At 55.6% G+C, this 22,256-nt stretch overlaps 2 protein-coding genes across 2 annotated transcripts in view; one reads left to right on the top strand and one right to left on the bottom strand.

The window, feature by feature from the left end:
• Positions 1-526: 526 nt before the first annotated feature.
• The window catches only part of LOC102564873 (zinc finger protein with KRAB and SCAN domains 7), a 32,879-nt gene continuing 11,149 nt past the window's right edge, over positions 527-22,256 (bottom strand). The window contains exons 10-15 of the mRNA XM_059719096.1: positions 9,508-9,727; positions 8,997-9,086; positions 8,242-8,499; positions 7,286-7,402; positions 5,979-6,109; positions 527-5,484 (exon numbers count right to left, since the gene is read on the bottom strand). Of these exons, the coding sequence (XP_059575079.1) occupies positions 4,429-5,484; positions 5,979-6,109; positions 7,286-7,402; positions 8,242-8,499; positions 8,997-9,086; positions 9,508-9,727 (1,872 nt within the window). The 3' untranslated portion in view covers positions 527-4,428. The remainder of the gene's footprint in view (positions 5,485-5,978; positions 6,110-7,285; positions 7,403-8,241; positions 8,500-8,996; positions 9,087-9,507; positions 9,728-22,256) is intronic.
• LOC132245784 (SLAM family member 5-like) lies at positions 19,554-21,277 on the top strand. Its single transcript, XM_059718663.1, has 3 exons — positions 19,554-19,891; positions 20,621-20,887; positions 21,059-21,277. The coding sequence occupies exons 1-3, from the start codon at positions 19,696-19,698 to the stop codon at positions 21,214-21,216; spliced, it is 621 nt and encodes a 206-aa protein (XP_059574646.1). The 5' UTR covers positions 19,554-19,695; the 3' UTR covers positions 21,217-21,277.

The following is a 22,256-nucleotide window of genomic DNA, read 5'->3' as shown; positions in this document are numbered from 1 at the left end:
GCCAAGTTCGCCGATGACACCAAACTTTGGGGCAAAGCATCCACACCAGAAGACAGGCGGGTGATCCAGGCTGACCTGGACAGGCTCAGCAAGTGGGCGGACAAGAATCTGATGGTGTTCAACACCGATAAATGCAAGGTTCTCCACCTTGGGGAAAAAAAACCCGCAGCATCCTTATAGGCTCAGCAGTGCTATGTTGGCTAGCACTATGGAAGAAAGAGACTTGGGGGTCATCATTGACCACAAGATGAACATGAGCCTGCAATGCGATGCGGCGGTTAGTAAAGCGACCAAAATGCTGGCTTGCATCCATAGATGCTTCTCAAGCAAATCCCAGGATGTCATTCTCCCCTTGTACTCGCACCCTGGGAAACACAAGCCTAGTAGCCCTCAAGGGGACTTGATTCACTTCAATAAGTTGGGATGTTCCCCTCAGTCAGAAGCACAAGTAGTGGTCTCCCTTAGTCAGCCGAACCAAGGGGACCCCAAGGCATAAACTAGACCCATTCCCAATAAGTCTCCCACACTAGGTACAAAGACCTTTATTGGTTACGGAGGTTAGGGTGAGACTAGGGTACAGGGTAGAGCAATATCAGAGAAATCCCATACAGCAAACTCCCCTGGCTGGGTAGCCTTCGATCACGCATCTGAGTTACTGCAAGCTATATGTCTAGGTGGATCTCAGGTAGCTTACTCACAAGTAGCATCCCGAGGCAGGTAGAGATTCCCTCTGGAGGCAGCTGGTTCCTTGATTATGAGTTTTGAGAGAGAGCAAGTTTCAGATGGTACAGCTCTTCTCTGTCTCTGAGTATCCCTCATGGCTGCTGCCCCCTCCTCCTGGGCAGTCCTTAACTTATATAGCCCTTGTGACCTCATTTACCTGGTCCAATGGAGGCCAGCACCTGTTGGCTGTCAGCCAACCGATTTGAAATACATCACTAGTTGCTGGGCAGACTCTAGCCCTCCAGGAAGGAAGCCCCTCACCCAAGTAGGTGATACTAGTCACATAGGCAGAGGGAGCAGGTTTCCCCCCTCCCTCAGGAATGTATCCAGCTCAGGCTACCCAAACAGATAGGGTAAATGTGTGTCTCCTCTGCTGGGCCCATCCTAATCACATTGTCACAGAGCAGAGTTTTTGGGGAAGAAACAAAGGTGGCCACAAAGGCAGTCTATATCCCCAGGGCCAGCTCTTGGTACCACACAAAGAGCCAAAGAAGGGGACATTCCCCACCCCCAAGGTTTGCAGAGAGCCAGGACAGGGACATCCATAGATTTCATAGATATTAGAGCTGGAAGGGACCTCGCAAGATCATTGAATCCAGCCCCCTGCCCAAGGTGCAGGAAGTCAGCCGGGGTCAGATCACCCCAGCAAGATAGGCATCCAAGCATATCTATAAGGTATCCAAAGTAGGTGCTTGCACCACTTCTAGGGTGAGTCTGTTCCAGACTCTGGGGACTCAGATGGTAAAGAAGTTTTTCATTGTGTCCCATCTAAAATGGTCTTCCAAGAACCAGCCAGAAAAGCGCAGGGGCACAGAGGCTGGGGCTGTACAGAGACCCCCAAAGGGCCCTAGTTGGGACAGGCCTCCCAGCCCTCGGCTATGGAGACTCAGACTCCAGAGACTCAAACAGTAAAGAAATTTTTCCTTACATCCAGTCTAAAATGGTCTTCCAGCAGTTTGGGCCATTAGACCTTGTCTTCCCTTGGGGTGCCCTGGTGAACAGATGTTCTCCCAGTTCCTGATGCACCCTGCTTATATATAGGCTGCCACCAAGTCACCCCTGAGCCTTCGCTCCTCCAGACTAAAGAGTCCCATGTCCCTCAGCCTCTCCTCATAAGGCCTGCTCTCCTGACCTGCAATGATGCATGTATGGCTCTCCTCTGGACTCTCTCAAGCTTCTCCATGTCCTTTCTAAAGTGCAATGCCCAGTATTGGATGTAGTACTCCAGCTGCGGCCTCACCAAAGCCAAGTAAAGCAAGAGGATAACTTCTTGGGTCTTGGTTGAGATGCATCACTAGATGCAAGCCAGAGTTTGATTAGCTTTGCCAGTTGTGACATTGGTAGCTCACAGTAGTGCATTGGTAGCTCATGTTCATCTTGTGGTCAGTCGTGACTCCCAAGTCTCTTTCGGTCGTGGTGCTAGTGCATGTAGCACTGCCAACCCTAGAAGTATAATGTGGGTTTTTTCTCCCAAGGTGGAGCCCCTTGCATTTCTCTGTGTTGAATGTCATCTCCAGGTTTTGAACTTCCCACCTTGTGAGCCTGTCTAGGTCAGCCTGAATCATCAGCCTATCCTCTAGACCAGAGTGACCATGCTTACCCATAATTTGGTGTCATCTGTGAACTTAGGCAGTCTGCTTCTGATACCTGAATTCAGATTATTTATAAACATATTAACTAGTACTGGTCCAAGTACTAAGCCCTGGGGGATGCCACTGGTCACCATGCACCATGTTGACTCAGTTCCATTGACTGTCACTCTCTTCACCTATGGCAGCAAGAAAATGCTGCTGGCTCATATTCAGTTTATGGTTAGTTAAAATCCCCAGATCCTTGTCTGCAGTCCTGCAGCCTGGCCAGTCTGTACTGGTGCATGAGACTGTTCTGTCCAAGTTCAGGATTTATTGAATCACATTTCATTAACTTTGGTCAATTTCTCAAGTTTATTAAGGTTATTCTGGATCCTAGTCTTACTGTCCAAGGCAATCAATTTTGCTAAGCATGCTTTCAGTTCTGTAATCCAAAGCATTAATAAAAATACTGAAGAAGACACATTCCTGGGAAGCCCCACTTGATACCTCCTCCCAGTTAGACTTTTAGCTGCTGATGACTGCTTTAGGAGTACTGGTTATTCTATACTGTAGTCACACTAAATTATAATAAGCTAAGGTGCTGAAAAGCAGTCTGGAAGAAAGGGGCCTCATGGCCACTAGATGAACTGATAAGAAAGGAAGAACCCCCCTCCTCCCCCAAATAATGAGTGAAAAGATGCTGATTCAAAGAAAAAACTAAAAAAAACAGCAGCTGAAAAACTTGAGGATCAATGTAAAAAGAAAGAAGATAGAGAGGGAGACAGAGATCACAAGAAAGCAAAGTGAAGGTGTGTAAACTTTTCAAAAGAAACAAGTGGAGATGATCATCTCAGCAGAGAGAGAGAAGAACTGGCGGGAGGGTGGGGGGGGACTTTTTTTTCTTTTTTTAAATTTCATGTCTTGGGCCAAATGAGCCAAATTCATTCCAAATTCTATCGACTGAGCAGAACTCAACTGTTCAAGTCTGTGTCGTGCAACCACCGGCGAGTCTCCTCCCCTCCAGACTCTTCAGTCTGGGGCTTCAGACACCCCCAGATCCATGGCAGGCAACCTATATGCAAGCCCCAAGCCCAGAGACCTTGGGCTTCAGATGCCCCCAAGTCTAATTTGGCACAAGACAAAAGGTGAAGGAGCAAATGAGAGGGAATGCCCAGGAGAAATCTGCCATCACCATTAATTGAACAGATGAGATCCTTGCATTTGGAGGCATTGGTAGGCTCTCGTGGGGGCCAGCCTGAGCAAAGTGCAGGGGACAGGCATTCACCCTCTGACTATATCAAGGCATTCAAAGCTGAGAAGAAGGGCATCTCCCCTGCCAGGTAAGTAAAACCACCTGGGCCAAAAACCATGATCATAGTACAAATGCACGGGTTGTGTGACCTGTCCCTGGTAGCCAGTTAGGGAAGGGTAGGTTGCGTCCAGCTGTCCCCTTTCCTGGAGACCTTCCACAAGCCTGGGGTAATGCTGCCACCACCCGGGCACTGGTCTGTTAGGGCTCTGTGCAGCCTGGGGTACACAGACCCTTCAGACCTTGAGGGTGCTTTGCCCACCGGGAGTATTGCCGAGTGCTCCTTTTAGCCTGAACCATTCAAAAGTAGCCTCCTGTACCAGAGAAAAGTAAAAAGCCAAGCCCACCTTAGCTAGCCTAGCAATGGGAGCTATAAAGGCTTGTCTCTTCCATCTCCCCCTCGGAGATTCACAGCAGGAACACTGTAACAGATAGTTCTTATTGATCAGAGAGGGAGAGGGGGTGGGGAAGGGGGACGGTAGAGAAGAGAGGAAGTTTAAGAGAAAAAAAAATACCTTGAGCAATCTCTAATACATTGGGTCATACAAAAATGGACTTGTGGCCCTTTTACCTCTAAAATCACTTAATCCTAATATACTAATACCCTGGCTATGTTCCCATATCTACTCACAGTATAGTCATCTAGTGTGGCTCTCCAGAGGTCCAAGCTTGGCTGAGTCCCCAAAATGACTGCCTCTCCTTCCCAAAAATGCCTACTACAGGACAAAGGAAGAGTGAGCTCCCCCTCCCTTAGGAATTTTTATAGCCCAGTTGCCTAGGTGACCAGGTAGAGCTAAATCAAAAGCCTGCAGGGACTGGGCTGTCTCAGACCAGGAAGCCAGGCGAAGGGTTGTTTTTTTCACAGAGCTGGTGACTGGCCAGCTTAGAGGACTGGTTGAAGCTCTTCCCAAACACAGAGCACTCGTGTGGCTTCCCCACTGTGTGGATACGCTGATGCTGAGCCAGGGCGGAGGATTGGGTGAAGCTCTTCCCACACACACAGCACTGATGTGGCTTCTCTCCTGTGTGGATACGTTGGTGCTGAGCCAGGTCATAGGATCGGGTGAAGCTTTTCCCACAGTCTGAGCACCGATGTGGCTTCTCCCCTGTGTGGATTAGCTGGTGCCGGGCCAGGTGGGAGGATCCAGTGAAGCTCTTCCCACAAGCAGAACACTGATGTGGCTTCTCCCCTGTGTGGATACGCTGGTGCTGGGCCAGGTTGGAGGGTAGGGTGAAGCTCTTCCCACATACAGAGCACAAATGTGGCTTCTCCCCTGTGTGGATACGCTGATGCTGAGCCAGGCTGGAGGACTGGTTGAAGCTCTTCCCACACACAGAACACAGATGTGGCTTTTCCCCTGTGTGGATAAGCTGGTGCCGGGCCAGGTGGGACGATCCAGTGAAGCTTTTCTCACACACAGAGCACTGATATGGCTTTTCCCCTGTGTGGATAAGCTGGTGCCGGGCCAGGTTGGAGGGTAGGGTGAACCTCTTCCCACACACAGAACACAAATGTGGCTTCTCCCCTGTGTGGATACGCTGGTGCTCAGCCAGGTGGGAGGACCGGGTGAAGTTCTTCCCACACACGCAGCACTGATGTGGCTTCTCCCCTGTGTGGATGAGCCAGTGCCTGGTCAGGCTGGAGGACAGGCTGAAGCTCTTCCCACACTCTGAGCACTGATGTGGCTTCTCCCTTGTGTGCATGCACCAGTGACTGGCCAGCTCAGAGGGCTTCCTAAAGCCCTTCCCACATTTGCTGACATGGTGTGGCTGCTCCCCCAGCTGCACACACTGGTGCTGGGACAGGTCTTGCCAGCAGCTGAAGTTCTTCCTGCACTCGGTGCAGTGGTGTATCTTCCTCCCCAGGTGGATGCGCCAGTGCTGAGAAAGGGAGAATAAATCAGTGAGGGTCTGACCACACACGACACAGCAGTACTGATGGTTCCCTTGTGCAGACCTAAGTGCTTGACCAGTTCCGAGGGGCACAAAAAGCTCTTCCCAAGTTTGGTGAGGCAGTGGGGGAGCTCTCTAGAATGGATTTGGCAGTAAGCAACCAGGGTCAAGAGGCATGTGAAGCGCTTCCCATACTTGGGGCATACGTGGGGCTTCTACCCAAAGTGCCTTATCATGTGAAGAGCCACGGGTGATGGGCAGTTAAAGGTTTTCCTGACCTTGGGGCAGGGGTGGGCTCTGCCCTTGTGCCTGGCAGTGACCTCCTGGTTCCCTCTGAGGCCTGCCCCACTGCACTGGCTTGGATGCACTGCCTCTTTCCAGAGCCTTTTTAGGTCTCTCTGCTCTACAAATTCTTATCTGCACCCAGGGCTCCTTCTGGGTTCTGCCCCTTCTCCGCTTTCACACTCAACTGGAGATGGTACCTGGTTTGCTGCTATATTCTCCTGCTTTTCATGCCTGCCCTGACTCTTGTGCCATTGCTCCTTCTCAGGTCTCAGCGAGTCCATCTCTAGGACCTCAGGGCCCTCAGCTCTGCTCAGAAGCCAGGCATCTCCTGCATGGGGAAGAAAAACCCCAGATTAATCCATACTCTGCCGGCAAAGGGCAAACATTTCTATTCCTTCTGCTGGGATGGGCCTCAGAGCAGGCTTGGACCTTGGCACCTGTGTTCTCTCAAGAAATCCAGATCTTCCTGCTAAAACCCCAAGTGCTTTGAGTGAGGGAGGGGCAGTACCCTGTGCCAGGCTAATGTTCCCTATTTGCGGGAGTTCAGAGCCAGACTCTCAGACTTCCTGGCCCAGCTGTGAACCCCATCACCTCAGGCCCTGCTAAGAGAAGCACGTGTGGGATAAGTGTGTTAGGATGGTACCTGAATGGCTTCCTACTCTCATGTGCTGAGGAGGAGGGGAGGTCTTAGAGCTGTGGCTCTCTCCTGAAAAGAGTACAGCTGTGTCTAGTGCAGGGAATGAGCTTTCCTCTGCCGACAGGCCCCAGGTGGCCTTTATGTCACAGGAGTCTGCACCGCCTCTAAGGCCTTGGCATGAACCTGAACCTGGACTCTGTGCTGAGTCTCAGGCTTCATGACACTCAGGGCCACACAGACAAAACAGGAAGGGGACAACTCCAGTGCAAACTGTAGCGTATTCACTTCCCCCTACAACCTGAAAGCTTCTGAATCCCACTCGTGCCATGGAGCCATTTAATGCAGCCTGAGACCATGCTGAAGCACTTCCTGGGTTGCAGGTCAACCTGACCAGCTTCAGTTTCTTTCCTGTCCAACAGTAATGGCTCCAAAAGCCGCTGTACGTCATGCTGATTTGCATTGACTACACAACCCATCATGACCTGGGAGAGGGTATTAGAGAGGTATGGCTACTTTGGGCTGGGGAATGTACTCTTACATTGCTGAGTAAAAATGGAAGTTTAAGATCATGGGATCCCAGGGAAACCACATTGTGCTGAAAAATCAAAGCAGCAAACCTGACTGTCCCCTAACATCTCTTATTAAAGGAAAAAGAAGGGAACAGCTACTTGTCTCCACATCACTGAATTTCAAGGAGTTGGAACAACACCTGTTGGGACACATTATAGCATAATGTACTGTATTTGAGGTCAGCACCCTGGAATGGCAGCACACAAGACAGATCTGTAGTTTCCAGGACCCCCTGGCACTCTGGGCATGAAGCATTACTGACAGCAGAGCTAGGTGAAAGAGACAGCCACAACTCACCTGCAAGTAGCTCCTCTGACCTTGAGTTTTCCCCACTGTCCTCATCATCATAGTGCCAGAGTGTCACTTGTCCTAGCTGGATGCTGCAGATTAAGTCAGGTGTGGGACCTCGATATCCTGTTCAGGGCAGTGGTCAAAGAGGGTTTGTGACTATCGGATGCAGAATAACCAACCAAGATGTGGGGAATGGACCCAATGAACTCAAGGTTTCTATTAAGGCCTTGACGGACAAGGGAGAACAAGCATTTAGGATGAAAGAGAAAGCACTGCAGGGAGAAGCCTTCAATAAATGATGGTCCTTGTCACCCAGGTCGTGGAAGGATGGTCATAGGAAACAAAGCATGAATCATTCCTGTTTTAGAAAAAGGCATTAAACTGACACACTCATCAGGAACAGGCATGGAGATGCAGTTACTTGTGATGTACTAGGAGCAAGATAAAACTTTGACGGTTTTCAAGGTACCAAAAAGAAGAGACACTGGACACACTTATGGATGGGTGACATTTCTCTTATCAGTGTAATTCCAGAAAGAGGAGTGGAAAGGAGCTAATTCTCAGTGAATGTTTAAAGTGGGGACTTGTGACAGGGAAAAGCATCCATGACTAATTCTCCGAGGAAGATATGTTTGTATATTTTTAGGCACAATAAATTGGAGATCATATGAACATGCTGAGAAGGGAAAGGGAGGTCATGTTGCCATGAAACTGTTGAATATGGAAGCACCAGGAGTTATAAGAATGGGACAATTCAAGTGAGAGCAGCTGGATTAAATAAAGAAGGATATATCAGTATGAAATGTGAGCGAGGTCTGATCACTGATAGAGCAGTGGGGAAAAAGTGGATTGAAACCACCAGCCAAAAGTCCATGAGGATGAGACTGTTGAAACACAGGGACATGACTACAAAACTTCAGAGTTTGCATAGCTCGAGGGAGAAGCAACAACCAGAGCCTTACCCAGGGAAACGAGGGTTTGGTATATCTTTAGCATCTGGTCCCGGTAAAGCAGCTTGTCTTCATCTTCCAGCAGCTCCCACTCCTTCCGCGTGAAATACACTGCCACGGCCTCGAACACCGCCCGGAGCTGTACTTGGCCTGGCTCAGGTGTCAGGGAGCCCCTCTCCTCCAGTCTCCCTGGGGAAGTCCTCTGCAGCTCCAGGGTTATAGGCTCTTCTCCAGGAGGCTTCTGCTCACCTATCCTCACGGTCCCAGCACCTGCAGGGTGGGGAAGAGAATGCACAGGGTAGCGCTGGTGCTGCCGGCACAGGGAAACCCCTGCTAGTCTCCTATACTGGTCTGGGACTAAGAAAGATAGAGGGTTCAGTGTGTGGAAGATGGGGGAGAAGGAAGACTCCAAGCCCCACAGCTCTTGCTAATAGACCTCCATGGACATAAGGGTGGAGATGAGCCACAATAACTCTGTCTCTGCGTGGCGTGGTGATCACAGCACCACATCAGAGCCTGCAGGGACATTGCTCCCTGGAAAGAAGCTCCAGGGATGTGGGAGATGTATCAGCATCCACATGTTAAGAGCAGGGGAGGGGAAATGTAAGGTCAGTCTTTTCCAGGGTTTGTGAAATGCTTCCAGCAGCATTGGGAGAACAAGAGCTGCTGAGCTGTTGGAGCATTGACTCCATCAAAATGTTCTGGCAGAGATTTCTCCACAGACGGTGGCTCCTGCTGCTGGAAAGGATAAAACCACTGCTCCTTACCTGCTCCAGGAGAAGGGCCTCGTCTGGGGCACCAGCCTGAGGAGCTTTCATCTGCTGACTGCTCCCAGGTCTCCTCGGTTACAGGGAAATCTGCAGCAGGACAGAGCCCTGGGTTAACTGTACCTGAACCAGCCGGAGGCCACTGGGGAGTCTCATTTCTTCACCACCTGCACCAGCCCCATTTTGGACACAGCACTCACAAGGGCATGATTGTTGGAACATGAATTACATCACTGATTGTTAGCACGGCAGCAAGACAAGGCCCAAACAAGATAAAGTCTGTCTCTGCTGGGTGCTGCAGACATGCAGAGAGAAAGATCAGGGCCCCCAGCCTGGGAGCTGCCCACCCACAGAGATCAGAGCTCGGGCCCAGCCCAGCCACAGGGTTACGTGTTTACAAATATTGCAGCCCTGTCACGGGCTGGGGCAGACATTCAAGCCTCTCTCCCTGCATGCAGGACAGACACTCAGGCACCCGGACCATGCTCTGGCCTTATGTCTGGTACTTCACCTGACTCCTGGTGGGGCAGGGGCTCCTCTCTGCAGACACAAGGTGGCTTGTCCCCAGGCCCTGGGGTTTGCCTCTCTCCTGACTCCTCCAGAGGCCTGTCCGCACGATGGGCTTGTGGTTGCTCCAGCCAGGAATCACCAGGGTCTTGCATTGCTGCTGTGGACTGCATCTTGTCTGAGGATGCAGTCCTCGACCTTCCTCGACCTTCACACACACTGACCTGGGGATGAGATAAACATGTCACTGGGGAGCTGGGACCTATAAGAGATGGGGCTGGGAGGGAACATCCCTCAAGACATGGAAACGGGTACAGCAGCATCCAGGCTCAAGGTGAAATGTTCTCACCTACAGCTTCTCATCCTCCTGCCGAAACTCCTCAGCCAGGACCATGGCCATGGTGCCAGTCTCCATGCTGGGCCCCCAACTCCCAGCTCTGTATCTCCTGAGGCAGAATAGCCAGGAACTGCTTCAGCACCACCAGCTCCAAGATTTGCTCTTGCACCACCAACTCCAAGATTTGCACGAGCTCCCGCAGGTGGCTGCAAACCCCTGTGGCCCCTTAGCTTCCAGGTAGCGGGAGCCCCGGAAACACTGACACCAGGTCTCTGGGGTGGGGAGGTCGAACCCCCGTGCCAGGTGTAAGGTCTCTAAGGGAATCTCAGGCCCCCCTGGTCCCAGCCTGGAAGACACGAGGTATATGCATGTGTGTGCATGACTGTGTCAGATAGACTGTGGATTCTTTTGTGGGGGGGTGGTTTGTGTGTCATATACCTGGGGGGGGGGGGGGAGAGAGAGAGAGAGAGAGAGAGAGAGAGATGCCTGGGTTCTTGGAAGGGGAGTGATGGCTGATGTGTCCCAGATGCCTTAGTCCGTGGAGGGGGGATGTGTGCACACGTGTCAGACAAACAGGTTCTTATGAGTGGGAGGGGGCAGATGGCGTATCAGCTGCACAGGTTCGTGTGTGTGTGTGTGTGTGTGTGTGTGTACACATGCACGGTCCCAGATGCCTGGGTTCTGTGTATGTATGTGCTGGGGGCTAGGGCAAGGGTGCAATGATGGAGAGGAGGCGGGGGGGCAAAGAGCTGTGGTGGCAGAACAGGGCTCCCGCAGGGCAGGGATCCCACACCCACCTAGTAGGTGCTTCCCTGGGTTCAGATCAGGCTGGCGGGGGGGCAGGGTGGGTCCTGGGGCAGGGCGCATGCGCCAGGACTCATGGCACCTGCACCCAGGCAAGGCCTAGCTTGGCCTGGAAGCCCTCCCACCCGTGACCCTTGGACCCCCCAACTTTCTCCCCCAGCCCCGCAGTTCCCCTAGCCCTGAGCTCTTCCAGCTGGCAGTGCCCCTCATTCCCAACCTACAGCCCCTGCCCATGGCACCAGCTTTAAATTTAATCCCTCACTCTGTCCTCCCCATTTCTGACTCTCAGCTGTTTTCGTCAAAAGACAGCTAAAGGGCTTTTGCGCAGTGTGAAATGAAACGAAGACATTCACAGAATCAGCGAAATGAGGGCGGGAGGGGACCTCAGGAGGCCACATCTAATCCAGTGCCCTGCTCCAAGCAGGACCAGCCCCAACTCCACCATCCCAGCCAAGGCTTTGTCTGCCTGGGTCTTAAATACCTCCAAGGACGCAGACTCCCGCACCTCCCCGGGGAACCTGTTCCAGCGCGTCACCACCCTCCTGCTGACAGCGTTTCCTAACATCCAACCTCAACTCCCCTCCCTGCAGCTTGAGCCCACTGCTCCTTGCTGTCACCTGCCCCAGCGACCCAGCCCAGCTCCCTCCTCTCTGCAACCCCTGCAGGGAGCCGAAGGCTGCTGTCAACCCTCCCTCGCGTCTCTTCACCAGACCCGTGCAGCCCAGCGCCCTCCGCCCCGGCCCCGGCCCCCGGCACGGGACAGCCCCGCACCCGGCAGCGAGCAGCACGGCTCGCACGGGCTCAGCCCGCCCCGCGCAGGTCCGCACCTGCGGGCCAGGCAGGCTGGGCGGAGCGCTGCTCGGGTCCGCCCGCTCCCCAGCTCTGCGGGGCCGGGGGCGGGGCGGGGCGGGGCCGGGGCCGGCACGGGCGTCCCCGGGCCGCGGAGCCCACTGCGGCGGCGCGCCTTGCACCGCACCGCACCGCGCCCGCAACCCCCGCCCGACTCACCCGCGAGCTCCGTCTGAGAGCACCGCCCCTTCCTCCCCGCTCAGCCAATAGGAGCAGGGGGAGGGGGGAGCCCCGACCAATCAGAGAGCGCGGGGGGTGGGCCGCGCTCCCAGGGCCCTCCGGCTCCGGGCGCGCGCGCGCGTGCGCGACCCCCGCGCACCTCCCAGCAGCAGCCCACACTCGTGGCCACCCCGTGCTGGGGGCTGCAGCTCTTGCGCGGCTCGTCGCCCAGACACTAAGGTCCGTGAGAAGTGGCTGTGGCACCTGTCCCCGCTGTCTGCACTCTGCTGGGCAAGGACGGCTAGCTCTGCTCCCTCCCCAGGGGCCGGGCTTCCTACCAGCAGGTCGGGTTGGCCCCCCACCAGCCCCCCATCCACTCCTGCCCTGGCCTGGGGCAGGGGCTGGGCCCCGTGCACCCCCCTTGACCTGCTGCTCATGCCCCTTGCATGAGGGCTGGATGCAGGACTGGGGGGGGCTGCACAGCGCCTGGCACCAGTGGAGCGGGGGCCCTGATCTCAGTCTGTTCTCCTAATCTCAACGATTACTCTGCGACGGTTTTCCACCAGCCCAAGAGGATCATCCTGCCTGACAGGATGCAGGACTACCGGGGTAAAGGTGATCATATGCCTGTAATTGGCGAAGATCGTGTGAGGGAACAACCTGAGAGGCGGGACAGCCACAAGTGAGCTGGCCCGGATGGAATGCACCCAAGAGCGCTAAAAGAGTTGGCTGACATCATAGCATGACCACTAGTGAGGATATTTGAGAACTCGTGGTGCTCAGGAGAGGTTCCTGAAGATTGGAAGAGGGCCAATGTGGTGCCTGTCTTCAAGAAAGGAAGGAAGGAAGATCCAGGGAATTACAGGCCAATCAGTTTGACCTCAATCCCTGGAAAGATCTTGGAAAAATCATCAAAGAAACCATCAACAGCAGGCTACCAGAAGGCAGTGTTCTGAGAGATCGCCAATATGGCTTCATTGCGGGTAGGTCTTGCCTGACCGACCTCATTTCCTTCTATGACCAGGTGATGCATCACCTGGACAGGGAGGAGAGATTGACGTCATTTACTTGGATTTCAAAAAAGCCTTTGACTTGGTCTCCCGTGATGTCCTCATGGTAAAATTGGGGAGCTGCAACCTCAGCAACCTTATGATCCAATGGCTGGGGACCTGGCTCCATGGTCGGACCCAGAGAGTGACAGTCAATGGAACCGAGTCAACATGGTGCATGGTGACCAGTGGCGTCCCCCAGGGCTTAGTACTCGGACCAGTACTCTTTAGTATGTTTCTAAATAATCTGAATTCGGGTGTCAGAAGCAGACTGCCTAAGTTCACAAATGACACCAAATTATGGGCAAGTGTGGTCACTCTAGTCTAGAACATAGGCTGGCGATTCAGGCTGACCTAGACAGACTCACAAGGTGGGAAGTTCAAAACCTGGTGATGACATTCAACATAGAGAAATGCAAGGGGCTCCACCTTGGGAGGAAAACTCCACATCATACTTCTAGGGTTGGCAATGCTACACTCACTAGCACCATGACCAAATGAGACTTGGGGGTCATGACTGACCACAAGATGAACATGAGCTACCAATGTACTACCATAAGCTACCGATGACAAAGCAAATAAAACTCTGGCTTGCATCTAGTGATGCATCTCAACCAAGACCCAAGAAGTTATCCTCTTGCTTTACTTGGCTTTGGTGAGGCTGCAGCTGGGGTATTGCATCTAATACTGGGCCCTGCACTTTAGAAAGGACATGGAGAAGCTTGAGAAAGTCCAGAGGAGAGCCACATGCATGATTGCAGGTCAGAAGAACAGGCCTTTTGAGGAGAGGCTGAGAGACATGGGACTCTTCAGCCTGGAGAAGCGAAGGCTCAGGGGGGCAGCATATAAGTATATAAGGGGGGTGCATCAGGAACTGGGAAAACGTATGTTCACAAGGGCACCCCAAGGGAAGACAAGGTCTAATGGCCCAAACTGCTGGAAGACCATTTTCATAGTTTCATAGTTGGTAGGTTAGAAGGGACCCGAGCAGATCATCAAGTCCGACCCCGTGCAGTGGCAGGAAAGAGTACTGGGGTCAAACGACCCCAGCCAGATGTTCGTCCAGCCTTTTTTTAAAGACCCCCGGGGTAGGAGCCAGCACCACTTCTCTTGGAAGTTGGTTCCAGATCCTGGCCGCCCTGACAGTGAAGTAGTGCCTCCTGATGTCTAGTCTGAATCTACCCTCTGCCAGCTTGCAACCATTATTTTTAGTCACTCCTGGTAGCGCTCGGGGGAACAGGGACTCCCCCAATGCCTGCTGGTCCCCCTGACTAGTTTGTAAATGGCCACTTGATCCCCCGTCAGCCTTCTCTTGTGGAGGCTGAACAGGTTCAGGTCCCTCAGCCTCTCCTCGTAGGGCCTGCCCTGCTGTGCCCGGATCATGCAGGTGGCCCTCCTCTGGACCCTCTCAATGCTGGCCACATCCCTCCTGAAGTGCGGCGCCCAGGACTGGATGCAGTACTCCAACTGCGGCCTGACAAGTGTCGTCGCATAGAGGGGGAGGATCACCTCCTTGGACCTGCTCGAGATGCATCTGTGGATGCACGACAAGGTGTGGTTGGCCTTCCTGACCGCATCCCCACACTGTCGGCCCATGTTCATTTTGACTTCAATAATGACTCTGAGATCCTTCTCTGCCTCTGCACTGATGAGAAGGGAGTTCCCCAGCCTGTCCTGTAGGTCTGCTGCTGGTTCTTCCCCCCAGGTGCAGCACCTTGCCCTTGTCAATGTTGAAACCCATCCTGTTCTCATCCGCCCACCCCTGTAGCCTGTCCAGATCTGATTGCAGCCTGTTCCTTCCTTCTACAATGCCCACTTCACCCCACATTGCTGATAAAGATGTTGAACAGTACGGGCCTGAGGACCGAGCCCTGGGAAACCACACTGCCCACATCCCTCCAGGTCGAATAAGACCCATTCACTACCACTCTCTGGGTGCGGCCATCTAGCCAGGTAGTGACCCATCTGACTGTGTAGGTGTTGACGCCACAGTCCCCTAGTTCTTTAATGAGAATGGGGTGAGAGACAGTGTCAAAGGCCTTCCTAAAGTCCAGAAAGACTATATCCACTGTGACACCTGCATCTAAGGATTTTGTGACCTGGTCATAGAAGGCCACCAGGTTGGTCTGACAGGACCTGCCTCTAATGAACCCATTCTGGTTGCCCCTAAGTATAATCTCCCCTGCTGGCCCCTCGTGGACATATGCCAGGATAATTTTCTCAAAATTTTAGACGGGACACAATGAAAAATTTCTTTACCGTCCGAGTCCCCAGAGTCTGGAACAGACTCACCCTAGAAGTGGTGCAAGCACCTACTCTGGACACCTGATAGAAATGCTGGGATACCTGTCTTGCTGGGGTGATCTGACCCCAGCTGACTTCCTGTCCTTTGGGCAGGGGGCTGAATTCAGTGATCTTGCGAGGTCCCTTCCGGTCCTAATGTCTATGAAATTGATGGATGTCCCTGTCCTGGCTCTCTGCAAACCTTGGGGGTGGGGAATGTCCCATTCTTTGGCTCTTTGTGTGGTACCAAGAGCTAGCCCTGGGGATACAGACTGGCTAATAAGGACAGATTGCTCCCCGTGCACCGGAGGCCCTGCGTGGAGGGAAGGACCAGAGGCTTCTGTGTCTGCAGGTGCCTCCATGGCCCACAATAAGACATGGAGTCTGTCAGGTCAGTGGGGCAGGAGCCTCTGCTTGTTTTTGGGCAGCCCTCTGCCATGGCTGAGGGCTGGGAGGCCTGTCCCAGCTAGGGCCCTTTGGGGGTCTCTGTACAGCCCCAGCCTCCGTGCCCCTGTGCTTTTCTGGCTGGTTCTTTCTGTCCCAACAAAGGGGCCACTGAACAGTGGGGACCCGTTTTGTGCTGCTCACAAGTACCGTGGTGGTGGGTCAGTGGTGCCTTCCCGCCTGGTCTTGGCTATAGTGGGGAGAGCATGGCTCTGGGGATGGTTTCTGGAGGCTTGTTAGGTGATGGCAACTCCTGGCCCTTCGGGGCCGACTGCCCTGCAGCTCAGGATCATCCTGTGTGTGTGAGAGAGAGTGCGCCGGTCTTCTCTGCCAGCCACTTCCCCAATTCCAGGTTTCAGGAATCCTGACACTCAGCTGGGTGGAAAAAGTTGTGCCAGCCCCTGGGTGGAGGAGGTCAAAGCCACCTCCAGCATGGCTGCGTGGGGCAGAGCATCCGTGCATCTCCATCCACTGCTGGTCTTCCACAATAAAGGTCCCAGCACTGAGTCGGTACTTGCATCCTGGGTGGTCTTTGGATACCTGTTGTGGGGACATGACCTCCAGGGCGACAGAAATCGGGGTTGTGCGATGCCGCTTCAATGGACATGGAGCCGGATGGGACCTCCTGAGCCAGCACATCCGTCCCTTGTGATTACTAGTGCTGTGTCTGCGCTTCTGAGCCAATCCCAACCAGCCCCCTGGGAATGGGTCCAGGCCGCTCACCCACCTGCTTCCTGCCTCAGCTCCCTGTGGGCCACAACCTGCCCTTGGTTCCCAGCCTTGGAGCCATTGGAGCCTGCTGCTGCCCCTTGGTCCATGTGCCAACCTTGCCCTGTGGCTGACTGGCTCCTTCCCCACGTTCCCTGCTCTGCTGCATTCAGTAGACATCGATCGGGGCCCCTCCTGCCCTCCACTTTGCCACATCACACATCCCAGGCTGCTGCCACTTGTCTGCAGGGAATGCCCATGCCATGCACCCATCTGTGCTGGCCCCAGCAGCCTTACCCGGGGCCCTGGGGGCCGGGGGAGCTGCAGCCGTGGCCCTCCTGCAGCTCAGAGCCTGGCCAGCAGCCAGAGCATGGCTTCAGCTTTCCAGGCTCCAGTTTTGGGTTGAGTGCACTCATGGGTGACTGGTGCCACCTCAGGGGGGGCACATGCCCTTCCAGTGACCAGTCAGCAACTGGGGGGGGAGGGGTACCCCTATGGCCAATCCGACCAACCGGGGGAAAGGCTCCCCTGCAGTCAATCGCTGCAGCCACTTCCCAGAGTAGCTGCGGCTGCTTCTGGGAACGCAATGGCGCTCCACTCCCCAGCCAGCGATTGAAGGGGGGAATTGGCACTCCCCGCTGCCCCCACTTCCCATCGCCTAAGCGGTGAGCGCACCTGGTCAGGGGGGGCACCAGTGAGCTCAGGAGGTGCATGTGCGCCCCCATGCACCCCTACACATCGCCACTGAGTGCACTGCAGCCACGTCTGGCAACCCACTTTTTTTTGTGTGGGTTTTTTTTGACCCCAGGATCTCCCCAAGCCAATAAAACCCCCGTGCTGCAAGGAAGTTGTGCAGGAAATGCCTGAATGTGTGGTGTGTGGTGCTGCAGTCAGGGCTGTGGCACCGCCACACGGCTCCGCTCATCTGGACTCGGCCTATGGTTCTAAGTGGAAACGGAGGCGCATGCAACACAGGTTGTATTAGGCAAATCTTGATCCTCAGGATCCTCATGTTCACACAGGAAATCAAGAGATCTAGTCACATACCCAATGATACCATTTGCAGCTGGCAAGCCCAAAGGGAGAGGGACACAGCTTGTTCCAGGTTTCACAGATCCTTGTGTAATGGAGTTGCAGTTCAAGTTTACAGCAGGCTGATTTCTGCTTTCTCACTTTGCTTCCACCCTCTGGGTCAGAGCCACTTCACGCTGAGCTGCACCCAGGGCCAGATGTTCCCTCCAGACTGTCTGAGATCCTGTGCACTCCTCCCACCTTCCTCCATTGATGCTGAACAACTTCATATCATTTTTGCACACATCAAGGTACCACCATAGAGGGCGACCCCGCTGCCTGGAGCCCTCTCAAATCTCACTGTACGCAATAGTCTTGGGGCTGTGGTTTCCTCCCGTTCATCCAAACCCTTTCATCCTGAGAGTGGTTTCTGTGTCAGCCCTGCATGCCCCAGGACCTCTGTTTTGGTATTCTGTCTTCCCACTTTATTTTCAGGATCTTACACAGATGTGGGAGCTATTCATCCCCTGATGTGCCTAGCTTACAGAGTTTGTAGGGCTGGTACAAAGTGACATGAGCAGCGCAGAACATGACATCCCGTGGCTTGCTCCACACTGCTGGAGGCCACAGGGCTGAGGCTGCGGAGATAGGAAGGGCTTTGAAGCATTGGGAGATGTTAAGATATGTCCCCGAACGGCTGCTGCCAGCAGGGAACCAGAGTTGTGTGGAGATGCTGGGATGCAATGTCCTGAAATGGCTCCTGACTGTGGCTGTCCGCAGACACAATTGCTTTAAAGCATTGCTGTGGGTCCAGGATGTGGGCTCATGCAAATGTGCCAGAACCTGGGCCTGGGCCCTCCTTCCCCTGTCCTCTGACTGAGTCACGGGCCCTGTTATCTCATCCTGTGCTGGCCAGGAGCACGAGCAGTGTTGTAAGAGGAAGCACGAGCTGCCGCCTCTGGGTTCGGGTTCTTCATGCCAGCCCTGGTTACACAGGGGTATCCTAGGAGTTTCCTTCCCAGCCAGACCTGCCCCAGGACATCCCGGGGCGTGCCCAAGTGCCTGGGGCGAGTGCCCAGCCCAGGACTCGGCCTCTCTGCTCAGCAGCCTGTGCCCGCACTGCCAGGATGCAGCGGGGACTCCATGCCACCCTCGTCCTTGTGCTGGTGCTGGCCCAGCCCCCAGGTGAGTGCCGCAGGGGCGCAGGCGCTGGGAGCCCTGCAAGTGCCAGGCCTGGAAATCCTCGAGGGATGCGTGGGAGGAGCAGGGAGGGCTCAGTGCTGCGCGGGGCCAGGTCAGCAGCTGGGTAGGGCTGGGCTCTCAGCCCAGGACACAGCAGTCTCAGGCTGGCCAGTGTGTGGGCCTGATCCTGCGTGTGGGACTCACGTGGGGTGCCTGTGGGGCTGAGACAAAGGCATGGCAGGAAGAACGCCATCGCCCACGTCACACTGGGCACCCAGTCTCTTCTCCATGTCGGGTGACCACCTTTGTAAAATGGAAAGGCGGGACACATTCTCCCCTTTCCTCCCCACCGCCCCCTGGATGAGCCGCCCGTGGCTCTGTCCTTCTCCTGGCCCCGGGCCCCAGGCCCCATGCACCACTCTGGCTGGACAGTGCCCCCAGCCCTTGCCCCACTCTCACCCTGACTGTGGGGGCCTCAAGCTCCCTCCATGCCCCCCACCCCATAGACAGCCTGCAGGAGCTGTTCTCCACGCTGGCCGGCTGTGTTCCCAGCCACGTGCATGTGTGCAGGTGGAAATATGCATATGGGGCCATCTGGGCCCCACTCTGGGCAGCCCCAAGCAGTCCCTTGCAGGCTGCAACGCAGCCCACCTGCAAGAGGGAACTTGCCATTTCCCGATCCCTGCACGAGGCTGTGAATCTGGCACCAATACAGTCCTGGAGTTGTGCAGCTTGGGACCAGGACTTGATGATCCCGTTGCAGGACTGTCCGATCCAACGAGGGATGGTGGTCCCCCTTTGTCCAAGCCCTCTCCCTGGGCTGGGCATGTTCCCACAAACCTCTTCCTTCCTATCTGGGCTCCCAGTGACATGCTGGCTGACGCACACCAGGCACTGCCCGTTCGGGGCCTGGTATCTCCCTGTCCAGTGGGTCGATGCTGCATCCCTATGTGACCCCCTGTCCTGCAGGGCCCTGGTGCTGGGAACACTGGTTTAGGGGAAAGGCTCCTGCCTTGCAGGGAGGGAGGAATTTCAAGGGTCAGGACTGCACCATTCCCCTCCCCCGGGGCTGTGGTGGGGCTCTGCTCACTCCTTTGTGTGACGGGCTCTGGCCCAGCCTGGGCAGTGCCAGCCAAGGGCCGAGGGCTGTGGAGGTCAAAGCCCTGAGCACAAAGCTGCCTTTTTGCCACTGCTGTCAGGCGTGAGTCCTGCGACAATGTTTTGCCGCCCTGTGCGGCTAAATGGGATCCTTGGTGAGTCGGTTGTCCTTCCTCACAACGCTGCACCTGGATTCAAACGCATCACATGGTTCCCCCCCAATCCTCTCCACAATGCATCCGGCACAGCGGTGCCCTTGGCAGTCATCATGCCGCGGAGGCCTGGAGAGCTGCCCCACATCTCCGTGCCAGACCAGAGGTACAGAGGTAAAGTGAGACTCTTTGACCAGAACTACTCCCTGGAAATCAGCACCCTGACGATGCAAGATGCGGGCGAATACCGGCTGAGAGAAAACAGAAAGGGAATTAATATATACGAGTGTTCCTACTTGCTGAATCTGTACGGTGAGTGTGTGTGCATGGATGCGCGTGCATGTGTGCTTTCAGGTGTGTACTTTTGTGCAAGTTCACGTGTGTGTGCACGCAGATGGAGGTGGAAGTCAAACAAGCTGCTTTACAGGGAGCTGTCAAGGAAGCATCAAGGTTGCTCCAGGTCAGGGGGATGCCCAGGGACAGGCCAGGCTGTCACTTGACCCAGGCACCCCTGAGGCTGCAGGGAGTCACAGCCCTTCCTCCATGGTCGGGGGTGGGGGGGGGGGTATAGGGGGGTGGCAGTAGAGTGGGAATGAGGGTAGACATCCAGACAGACACACAGCCGCTGTGTGTGCCGTGGGGCTGGCGCCCACCTTGTGGGAAAGGACCAGGACAGCAAAGGGGGCTGGGGGAAATGAGCCAAAGCAGAGCGGGGAGGAGGCAGAGGAAGGACAGGGGAGACCAAGAGCAAGGGGGGAGGTAGCTTCATCCCAGGCTCCTGCCCCAGAGTGAATGGTTGGGGCACGGCCCTGCAGAGCCCAGGCTTGCCCCGGGGCAGAGCCAGCCCCCTCTGCAAGGAGCAGCTCCCTGACCTGTGCCTCCTGCCGCCCCAGCGCTCACTGGGGTGGTGTCCCCAGGGCTGAGGGGACACTGTCCCTGGGTCCCTTCTCCACCAGCCCCAGCCATGGCAGGGGGGAGCCTGCAGCCGGTTGTGTCCACAGCAGCCCCTCACTGCAGCCCTTTCTCCTCCTGCCTCCCCAGTGCGTCTGCCAGAGCTGGAGATCAGCACCCGCCTGACCAGGGAGGTGGACGGCACCTGCAATGTGACATTCACCTGCCGCGCTGGGGAGCCCGACCCGCACACCACGTATACCTGGGCCCACCTAGGAGGAGGTGCCGTGGTCACCCCCGGGAAATCCCTGCTCGTGCAGCACCAGCCTGGAGATGAGGACTCACCTGTCACCTGCACGGCCACAAACCCCGTCAGCAACAGCTCGGCCACAGCCTCCCCCAAGGCAGCTTGTGAAGGTGATGCTCAGCCACAGGGGCAGTGGGGTCGTTCCCCATGGCCATGGCATCCCAGGGTACACAGGGCAGCTGTTCCTGCTCCAACACCCCGTTGCCCGCTGCTGCCCAAGTGCAGCCCAGCAGCAGGTTTCTGCAGAGAACTAACCCCCGGACATGTCTCATTTCTTTCAGGCACCGCCCTGGCCCCATCACTGTCCTATTGCCGTACCAAGGGGCTCATCCTGCTGGGGGTGCTGGTCCCCGGGATCCTGGCCATGCACATGCTCACCAGGAGGAAGCCGAGACATGCTCATCATGAGGAGTCCACCTCAGGAAGGGGGCCAAGATGAGGGCAGGGGGTTTGCTGGGAGTGCGGGACACACCTCTCTCAAGTCAGTGCTTTTCTCAGCTCCCAAGGGGGGTCCGGGGCTGTTTGGAGTAGGAGTCCTGATTAAAGGGCTTCCCAACCCCATCCCAACACGCTGAGCCTCCTGCTTGCCTGAGGCATCCCCTGAGTATGCTCAGGCTCTCCAGGCACGTGGCTGTCCCCACGGCAGCTGACAGTAGAGGGAGCGCTGACAAGGAGGCCACACAATGCAGTGGCGGAGGATTGGTCTGGACCAAGGAGCTGGGAGCTAGGGTCTATTCCAGAGCTGCTGCAGGGCCTAGGGCTGCGCTCCCTGCCTCAGTTTCCTCGTATGCACATGTGAGAGGGCACGGGAGGTGCTTGGTGGGGCTCTGGGAACACCGGCCCATGGCCCAGCTGTGCCACTGACCTCCCTGTGCCTGTGGGTCCTCCTGAGTCCCTCTGGGCTTCAGCTCCTTCTGTCCCTAATCTGGCTCAAGCCTGTCATGAGCCTACTGGAGTGGGCAATGGGGTCTCCTCCTCCTCCCTGTCCAGTGCACCCCAGTATTACCTGCCATTGCCAACCCGAGAGCAAGCCTGGGTCTTGTCTGCAAGGGGCCGTCATCCAAAGTCCTGGGGTGAAGGCAAAGCACAGGAGCGCGGGGGCAGCTGCACGGGGGACACAGACACTGACATCCACTGCCCGGCTCCAGACACTGGTCAGCTGAGCCCGTTCCCCACAGCCCCGGCCCCGAGTCCTCACAGCTTCCTCTCCATCCCGCTCTCCCTCCTGCCAGGGCCTCTGGGCACTGCCTGCCCCCATGGTGACTGGGGGGCTCCATCTTCCCTGTGGTCTCGGGGAAGAGCTGCAGGGCTTTCCAGCCCCATGGTCTTGCCCCCAGAGCCCACACAAAGACACCCCATAGGGAGCTGTTGACACCTCTGAAGGAGCTGGGGGCTGCGATTCCCCCTTGCCCAGCTCAGGGGCCACACTGTCCTTCCTGCCTGCACGAAGGGCTGCACCAACACATGGACATATATGTG

This window comes from Alligator mississippiensis, chromosome 15 (genome assembly GCF_030867095.1).
Source record: "Alligator mississippiensis isolate rAllMis1 chromosome 15, rAllMis1, whole genome shotgun sequence".
NCBI lineage: Eukaryota > Metazoa > Chordata > Crocodylia > Alligatoridae > Alligator > Alligator mississippiensis.
This window is presented reverse-complemented; position numbering and strand designations above follow the sequence as displayed.